A 9,798-nucleotide genomic window follows, 5' to 3' on the forward strand; every position below is an offset into this window, starting at 1 on the left:
GCAAAAGATAAAATAAAAAAAATCTCATATGAGAAGAAAAAAAAAGCTACAAATAAAATAGTTTATGCTTACCCCAAGACGTAGTCCTAGTGACGCGATCCTCTATTCTGAGAATAGTGTGGCCTCCTGGGATGACATTTCATCCCATGTGACTGCTACAGCAGTCACTTGGACTACAGCGTCATCCCAGGATGCCAGGCTGCGCTCAGAACAGAGGGAAGAGTCACCATATCTACCTGCAGGATTTCCAGAGTGGACATGCCGCCCGAAAACTGCACCACAATTTGGTGCGGTTTTTCGGCCGGAATTCCTTGAGGTTTCCAGGAGGGATACGCTGTGTACCTGCCCTGTGTGTAACCCTTGAAGGGGTTTTCCCATGAGGGACATTTGACATATCCGCACAATATGTCATAAATGTCAGATAGATGCGGGTCCCAGCTCTGGGAACCACACCTATCTCTAGAACATGGCCCCCTAATCCCCGTTCTAACTTTTTGTGCTCACACGGACTTCCGGGCCACTTCCTGATTACATGCTCAGGAGTTACGGAAACAGCGTAACTTGCTGAGCTACGCCGTTTCCGTAACTACCATTCAGTTCTATGGGGCTTACGGAAACAGCGTAGCTCAGCGAGCTACGCCATTTTCTCCTTCACGGTCAGAAATCAGCCAGAACAGAAATGTAGAACAGGGTTTAGGCAGTGACAGAGCTATAGGGGTCGCACTTGCAATCGGGCCCCAGAGCCAGGGGGGCCTGAGGCCCTGCCCAAACCACGTCTGTAAAACAAGAATAATGAGGCTTCTGCACAAGCATCATGAAGACCCGAGGCCGCGGAACATGAAAGAAAGCAGCGGCTACCGCTCAGCAGAGAAGAGATCCCGCCCACCAGTCACGATGTCTACTGAGACATTACTGCGTATCTGCAGTTTGCAGTCCGATCATCAGCAGGCATCAATGATTTCCCCCGCTCCTTAGAGACTGCAGAGAGCGGTGAACATGACTATAGGGCTCCTACACCAAGTTCTCCCCCAACCACTCACGTTTACATGAGTTTCAATTTTTCCCGATTTTGTTGCGTTTTGTGTCTTGATTTTTGAAAAATGGCGCAGTTTTGACGAGATTACAAAAATAGCGCCAAAACTGCACCATTTTTACCGCGACTACAAAAAAGTCGGCTAAAATAGCACGGCATTGCCGCGATTTTGAAAGTTGTGGCATAAAAATGCTATCTAATTCCTAAGCCACTGTTAGGCTTAGGGCTTCTCTACAAGTAGCGGAATTGCTGCGTATTTTCCATTTGGAATCGCAGATGGATGTACGCAGCAGAGTACAGTAGCAGCAATGTGGGTGAGATTTAACAAATCTCATCCACATGCTGCGTAAAAATTCTGACCAGAAATTGACCTGCAGTGCATATTTTTCATACCGCAGCATGTCTACTCCTGCTGCGGAAAGTGGACTGAATTTCTGCGTTTTTCAGAGATGTCACCATCTCCCAACATTGAGAAAAAACGCAGCAAAATCTGCACAATTTTTTGTAAAAACGCAGGAAATGGTGCGTTTTTTCCCGCAGCGGAATGTCTGCTACTTTCAACAGAATTGCTGCAGAAAATTCTGTTACTTGTGGACTAGCCCTTAACCTTTAACCCCTTCCCCCTGCTGGCATTCTGGGCCCTAATGTCCAAGCCATTTTTTAGATTTTTCCATTGTCACATTCGAAGAGCTGTAACTTTTTTATTTTTGCGTCGGCATAGCTGTATAAGGTCTTGTTTTTTGCGGGACGACTTGCAGTTTTTATTGGTACCATTTGAGAGTAGATGCGACTTTTTGATCACTTTCTATCACATTTTTTTTAAGTCAGGATTAACAGAAAACAGCAATTTTTCCATTGTTTTTTATTTTATTTTTTACGGCGTTCAGTGCGGGTTAAATAATGTAACAGCTTTACAGTCGGGGTCGTTACGGACGCGGCGATACCAAATATGTGTAACTTTTTTGCTTTATTGTAGTTTTTTTTAATAGTAAAGCAGTTTGTAAGGGGAAAAGCTGGGTTTTTCATTTTTTTTTTTCACTTTTTTTTTAAATTAACTTTATTAAACTTTTTTTACTTTTTTACTAGTCCCACTAGGGGACTTCACTATCCTCCGATCGCTATTATAATACACTGCAATACTTTTGTATTGCAGTGTATTACTGCCTGTCCGTTTAAAACGGACAGGCATCTGCTAGGTCATGCCTGCGGCATGATCTAGCAGGCATTCGCTGCAGGCAGACCTGGGGGTCTTTATTAGACCCCCGGCTGCCATAGAAGACACAGACACTCGGCGATTTTATCGCCGGGTGTCAGTGAGATGAGAGGGAGCTCCCTCCCTCTCTCCAAAACCATTCAGATGCGGTGCACGCTATTGTGCACCGCATCTGAAGGGTTAAACAGGTGAGATCGATACTAATATCGATCTCACCCGGCAGAGCAGGGACGCCCCCAGCCCTCAGCTGCTTCTGGCAGCTGAGAGCAGGGAGATTTCACGGCTCCCTGCTCTGTTTACTTTATTCTACAGCAGCGACGTAGTTTGTCGGCGCTCTAGAATAAAGCCCACTAATGACCGCCGTAAAAAGACGTATCGGCGGTCATTAAGGGGTTAAATAACAATGAGGATATGTCCACACAGGGCGGATACGCTGCGTAAAAAGCGTATCCGCACTGGCTGCCTCAGGGAATTCTGGCTGAAAAAAACCACACCACATTGTGGTGTAGTTTTTCGGTCGGAATGGCCACTGCCGAAAACTTCACGTTTAAAAAAAATAAAAAATAAAAAATCAAAAACACATATATACTTTGAGGTCCTGCAGCCAGGCCTCCTGGATTGGCTGCAGTGGTCACATGGGATGAAACGTCATCCCAGGAGGCTGGCCTGGACGAAGAATTCTGAGTAAGTATAAGGCGGGATTCACACGACCGGGTCGCGTCCGAGCCCGAGTGCCGGCCGGTAAAATCGACCATTCTGCCCGGCCGCATAAAGTTATGCATCCGTGCCGGGCCGGGCAGATCCGGACAGTGACATCAGCGGCAACTCCTGAAGGGGAATCCCCATGTGTTCGGGGATTCCGCTTCAGGAGTTTCCCCTGATGTCACTGCCCAGATATGGGCAGAGACATCAAGCGCTCTGTCCAGGAGCGGAATCCCCGAACACACGGGGATTCCGCTCCTTCAAGGAGCTAAAGTGCGGCTAGCACATAGCAGAGCGGGGAGATACCTCCCTGCTCTGCTATAGTGGCATCGCTACAGTAGTAGCAGCAGCAGCTGCAGCTGCTAGCGGCGCCATGGAAGGTGTCGCCGGGCCAGGGCGCTTTTAAAACAAGCAGGAGAAGGGAGCCAGCGCAGCGCTCCCTTCCACCTGCTGTACACCCCGGCCCTGCCACACCGTGTACAGCGATGCCATTCGTCAGAATGGCTTCAACTCCTCCTCCTCACATGCACTCTGCGCTGTGAGGAGGAGGAGATAGAGCGCAAGAGCCGGAAAACCCGGCCGTCGCTCGGGACACATCCCGGTGATGGCCGTGTATTACCCGGCCCCATAGACTTCTATGGGAGCCGGGCGGCCGGGTACCCGGGCGAAAATAGAGCATGTCCTATTTTTTACGGGCGGTTTTCCCGGCCGTCAAAAAATCGGTCGTGTGAATAGCCCCATTAGGGGTCTATTATTCCTAATGCAGCCGGATGCCGGCCGATTTATGAACGGCCGGCACCCGGCCGGGAAACCTTGCCGTGTGAATGAGGCCTAAGATTATTTTTTTCTGAGTTTTTCCGCCGCAAAAAATGCAACATCTGCTATTTGTTGTTTTCCCATTGTATTCAATGGGGAAGACCCGCAAAAAAAAAAAAAGCGGCAATTACGCAAATACAATTGACATGCTGCTTATTAAAAAAAACGTAGCGCAGGTCAATTTCTGAGCATTCTTTCCACTCATCATTTGTTCAGTTCTCATTCACTTTGCTGCTACTGTATATTGCTGCGGATTTTACACAACAAAACCCGTTGTGGAAAACCTGAATATATATATGCTACGTGTCAACTTACCCATAGGGCTCGTCCACACGCTGCAGAATAGCCGCGTTTCTTCTGCAGCTCAACCACACCGTCTGAATACATCTAGGTGCATTTCCATTAAAATTTTCTGCCGTGCAATAAAATTGCAACTGCATTACTAAAAACGCATCAAATTGCAGAGGTTTCCAGATGCAGTTTTTAGGGCTTGTCCACACGTAGCGGAATTGCTGAGTTTTTTCCGTCCGGAAAAAACGCAGCAGAATACAGTAGCAGGAAAGTGGATGAGATTTAACAAATCTCATCAACATGCTGCGTAAATATTCAGAGCAGAATTTGACCTGCGGTGAGTATTTTTCAGACGCAAATACAATTGAATACTGTTGCAGAGCAGGAAACTATTCGCTTCCTGCTCTGCCATTCAGTTCTTCTGGAGCAAAAGCCCCGGCCAAAGCGTCGCCGACGCCTGGGGTTACTCTGCAGGAGGTGCCACGGACGTCACTGCCCTTATATGGACAGTGAAGTCAGGGCTCTCTCTATGAGTGGAATTCCCAGCCATGGCGTCAGCAACGCTTTGGTCGCGGATTCCAGCACTTCAGGAGTAGCCCATGACTTCACTGTCCATATAAGGGCAGTGACGTCAGGGGCACCTCCTGCAGTGGAACCACTGGCCAGAGCATTGCCGACGCCTGGCCGGAGATTCCACTCTACATGGACAGGGAGGGAGCTGTGTGTACCATCATCTACAGGGAGCAGTGTGTTGCTATACCTACATGGAGCAGAGTGTGTCCATATCTACAGGGAGCAGTGTGTGGCACCATCTACAAGGGGCACTGAGTGTGACACTATCTACGCTGGTCTTTATGCTACCAGTAGTGGTCAGCATATATATCCTTGCCCTAATGATAAAGTGAGACATCACCTGCCTGTAAACAACCAGAGACATACCGGCCACCATAGTATTTGTCATCATAACTAGTGCAGAAATTTTATGTTCGTTTTTTTTGTAGGCACACCAGATAAACCACGCCCCCATAAGACACCCACCAAAGACGCCACACCCTAACAACCTGTTTACACGGAGTATTTTGATGAGTTTTTTGGCGCGGAAACCGCTCCGCAAAACTCGTCAAAAACCGGCCGAAAATGCCTCCCATTGATTTCATTGGTTTTACCGCTTGCGGGAGGAAGAAGGGGCATGCCCTATGTTCACGCGGTTACACTTCTGACCTCCCATTGACATTAATGAGAGGCAGAGAAAGCGTATTTCGCAGAGTTTTTTGCCCATAGCACTCAATGGGCGCGAGCGGAAAAACTACGTGATAAACCCGCGAAAATCGCATGCAGGAAGGTCAAAATCTGCCTCAAAATCCCAAACAGAATTTTGAGGCAGAATTTTCCTCCTGCAAAAAAACTCAGTGTGAACACACACGAACTGTCCCTGGAAAAAAAAATTGCCTTTGCATTGCACAAATTTGTGGCTATGTGATACATGCAGATTTTGGGAGGGATTTGTTGCGGATTTACAATATACTCACAGCAAAATCCGCTGCCCATGACCCCCTGCACTATGTCTGTCAGCAGTTACTGTAGTAACTGGACCTATGTAGTTTCCAATAGGTGATACTACACAAACCACGGTTACTACAGTAACTCCTCCATATAATTACTGTCCGCGCTCCTAAATCAAGTCCTCTTTGGCTCCAGGAACAGACAGTGCTGGGTCCTGACGCAGTTTAGTGTCAGTAAATTGTATATTTGGCGCACATAATGTCATAAAGCTGAACAGTGTCGGAACCCAGCGCTGCGCTGGAGCTGTAGAGGACCCGACAGGAGCGAGGAAGGAAAGTATATGGATACTGTCTGCTGAGCCATTGTATCTAAGCCTCTTGTGTGATACTGTTTACGGAGTCGCTGTATCTTAGCCTCTCATGTTAGGCCTTATTCACATGAATGTGTCCGTTTTGCTGCGTAAAAAACCCAGCGTTTTTCTTGTAGAACGTCTGAAATCCGTGTACGGTGCGCGTCTGCATTTTTTACGTGCGTATGTCATCCGTATGTCACACAATTTATACGTTAGGGAAAAAAAAAACCTGAAGATGGGTTTTTTTCCCCTCATTTCTTTAGAAACTTTTGCGTGAATCACGGACAACGGATGATGTCCGTGTGCTGTCTGTTTTATTTCACGCACCCATTGACTTTGTGTAAATAAGGCCTAATACTGTCTACTGAGCCGCTGTATCTAAGCCTCTCTTGTGATACGGTCTGCTGGGTTGCTGTATCTACGTCTCTCACGTGTGATACTGTATGCTGAGCTGATGTATCTAATTCGATCATGTTTAATACTGCCTCCTGAGCTGCTGTACCTAATCCTATCCCGTGGCGTAGACTTTTTTTTTTGGTGGCCGGGGGGGGGGGGTAACATGTCCTGGGGCTTGTGCCCGATCTCTTAAGACTCTAGCATTTTCTCTAGCTGCTAGTGCTGCATCGATTGGTCACTTTAGAGACCCAGACATGTAGTTTAAGATGACGGGCGGACCTCTGCCATCGGCCAGGAAAAGAATTTGTGCGGGGGCTGAACTTTTGCATCGGAGCCCATGAGCCTTTAGCTACGCCCCTGGGTTTAGGAGCCCCGTTCTAGAGATAGATGTGGGACCCACATCTATCTGACATATTCTGTGGATATGTCATAAATACCCCTCATGGGACATTTAAGCTGGTTTTACGCAAACAGATTTTTGCACAGTAAACGAGCACCGACATAACTTGTCGATCAGCACCGGTTTGCTCCATTTATGCGATGAAGCAATGATAGGAACGTACCATCATGAATACGCTGGTATGTCCCCACTTTGCATCTTGTCGGCAGCACATCCGTTTATTTGGGCAGATTTGCTGCTGACAAGTGACCATTTTTTGGGCAGCATTTAATTGGGAATGAGTGTTCATATGAACGCTCGTTTACCCGATCTTCATGCCACAGTCACTAGTATAGTAAGATTTTTTTAAATTTATTTTATAATTGAGGTTTGACTATAATAAAAAGTGAGAAGTGAGTTTTGTCCCTGAAGCAAAAGGGCTAAAAACAAACATTGAACTGTTAGTAGACGTGACAAAAATGAGGATTGGGCATGTTAGGCTGTGTTCACATCACTGTTGCCCTTCCGTTGAGGGGTTCTGTCGGAGGTTTCAGTCGGGTTAACCCCTCAACGGAAAGGCAAATGGAAACCTAAGCTTTTGTTTGATTCACCATTGATATCAATGGTGACGGAAACGTTGCTAAAGGTTGCAGTTTGTCACCGTTGAGACAGGGTTCGATCTTTTTTGACGGAATCAATAGCGCAGTCGACTGCAGCGGAACCCTGTCACAACGGAAAACATTTGAAGTATATTTGTGATAAACGCTCTTCCTCCACAGAAAGATAACTCAGAGGTTACTACAATCGTCTTTACCAATGGGATAAGGGTTCTGTGTGCGGAGAATACTCACAATGTTAACCCTTTACATATAACATGGGCGATATAGGTGAAGAATGAGCAGGTGGGTGATATGGGGCATATCTATAGGTTGTAGTCACACCCGGGCCCTGCTGCCTGAGGGGGCCCAAAAGGCCTCTGCCATATAGTTTGCTACACATTGGCCGAGAAGTCTGAAGTTACGCCTTTGATCAGAGATGGAGTATTTCTTACCAGTAGTCTCGTTGAAGCTAGGGGTGGGTACATTCTGAAGGGTGGAGGACCAACCATCCTCATCATCCACGTCGTCTGCAGGCTTTCTATTGCAGGCAGCGTCACACATTCTTCCTCTTCCACCTGCCTGCATTTTATCACAAGGATGGGCTGCGTCGTCAGCTTTACCTCTGCTCATCTTGTCCTTTCCGTGGAATACACTGCGCCTTCCGACTTTAGGCCTGAATTCAGAGCTGGTGGGAACGTGCAAGTCTGACGGGTCTACCTCAGTCCCGCGATCCCCTTGTTGAGCGCTTGCCGTGTTTTCTGCGCTATCCTCATCCTTGTCCTCGGAGGAGCTGACTTCAGCAGATGAATCCGGTGATGTGCTGTAGAACGGATTCCCACTGCTGTCCTCCGATTCCCCGAAAAGGTCATCGGAGATTTGCAGGCTCTCATAGCGGGTACGGGCGGCTTCCAGCAGAGACAAGGCCACCTTGTTCTCAGCGCTTTCCGAAACATCAGCCGGCATCATTGTAATCGATTCCCTGCTGATCGCGAAGACTATGGATGTGACTGCTGAAGAGATTGACGGAGACCCGAGCGCTTCCTCTCTCTCCTCCCCGGATCCGCCTCTTTTCCTTTTATCCCTTTGGTGTGATTGCTCACCGGTTCAGGGACGAAACAACAGCGCCCCATTTGCATTGAGGGTATGTTCACACACACACACACTATTTACGGACGTAATTCGGGCGTTTTTGCCCCGAAATACGTCCAAAATAGCGGCTCAATAGCGTCGGCAAACATCTGCCCATTCATTAGAATGGGTCTGAGGGTATGTTCACACGAGGGCGTCCGTTACGGCTGAAATTACGGGGATGTTTCAGCCTGAAAACATCCCCGTAATTTCAGCCGTACCGGCATGTGCAGGCGCTTGAACGCCGCGTCAATTACGGACGTAATTGGCGCTGCTATTCATTGAAGTCAATGAATAACGGCTCCAATTACGGCCAAAGAAGTGACAGGTCATTTCTTTGACGCGGGCGTCTATTTACGCGCCGTCATTTGACAACGGCGCGTAAATTACGCCTCGTGTGAACAGACAAACGTCTGCCCATTGCTTTCAATGGGCAGATGTTTGTCAGCGCTATTGAGGCGCTATTTTCGGACGTAATTCGGGGCAAAAACGCCCGAATTACGTCCGTAAATAGGCCGTGTGAACATACCCTCACGATGTTCTGTGCAGACGGTCATTTTTTTTACGCCCCGCTGTCAAAAGGCGGGGCGTAAAAAAGACGCCCGCGTCAAAGAAGTGCCTGTCACTTCTTCAGACATAAATGGAGCCGTTTTCCATGGACTCCATAGAAAATCAGCTCCATTTAACGTTCGTAATGGACGCAGCAAAAAGCGCCTCAACATGCCATTACGGCTGAAATTACGGAGCTGTTTTCTCCTGAAAACAGCCCCGTAATTTCAGCCGTTTCGGACGTTGCCGTGTGAACATACACTAAACGTTTTTGGCCGCACGGCAAAATCGCGGCAAACACGCTCGCAGTTTTACCGCAAATGACACTGGTTTGCCGTGTGTTTTTCGCCACGTGCAGTTTTGTATGTGGTTTTTACCCTGCGCCCAAAAACTTCTCATGTAAGGCTATGTTCACACTGAGTTTTTTGCAGGAGGAATATCTGCCTCAAAATTCAGTTTGGAAGTTTGAGGCAGATTTTCCTCTCCCTGCACGCCGATTTTCGCAGTGTTTTTCGCCCGCGGCCATTGAGCGCCGCGGGCATAAAACACAGCGAAATACGCTTTCTCTGCCTCCCGTTGAAGTCAATGGGAGGTCAGAGGCGTAAACGCCCGGAGATAGGGCATGTCGCTTCTTTTTCCCGCAAGGCAGTTTTACTGCTCGCGGGAAAAAGACGCCGACGCCTCCCATTGACGGTTTCCGCGTCAAAAAACTTTGTGTGAACTTGGCCTAAATGTTCCCCATTTTCTGCCACATAAAAAAAAATTGTGATAGCTGAAAACCGCATCAAAATACCAAGGCGATTTGCAATAAAACCATTTTTTACCATGCAGCCAAAA

The 9,798-nt window shown here is 47.7% G+C and overlaps 1 protein-coding gene across 1 annotated transcript in view; it reads right to left on the reverse strand.

Moving 5' to 3' along the window:
* The window catches only part of PGBD5 (piggyBac transposable element derived 5), a 202,604-nt gene extending 194,253 nt beyond the window's left edge, over positions 1 to 8,351 (reverse strand). Inside the window, exon 1 of the mRNA XM_075862644.1 lies at positions 7,737 to 8,351. Coding sequence (XP_075718759.1) covers positions 7,737 to 8,250 — 514 coding nt within the window. The 5' untranslated portion in view covers positions 8,251 to 8,351. The remainder of the gene's footprint in view (positions 1 to 7,736) is intronic.
* Between the last annotated feature and the right edge of the window lie 1,447 nt (positions 8,352 to 9,798).

Source organism: Rhinoderma darwinii, chromosome 4, assembly GCF_050947455.1.
Source record: "Rhinoderma darwinii isolate aRhiDar2 chromosome 4, aRhiDar2.hap1, whole genome shotgun sequence".
In the NCBI taxonomy this organism is placed as follows: domain Eukaryota; kingdom Metazoa; phylum Chordata; class Amphibia; order Anura; family Rhinodermatidae; genus Rhinoderma; species Rhinoderma darwinii.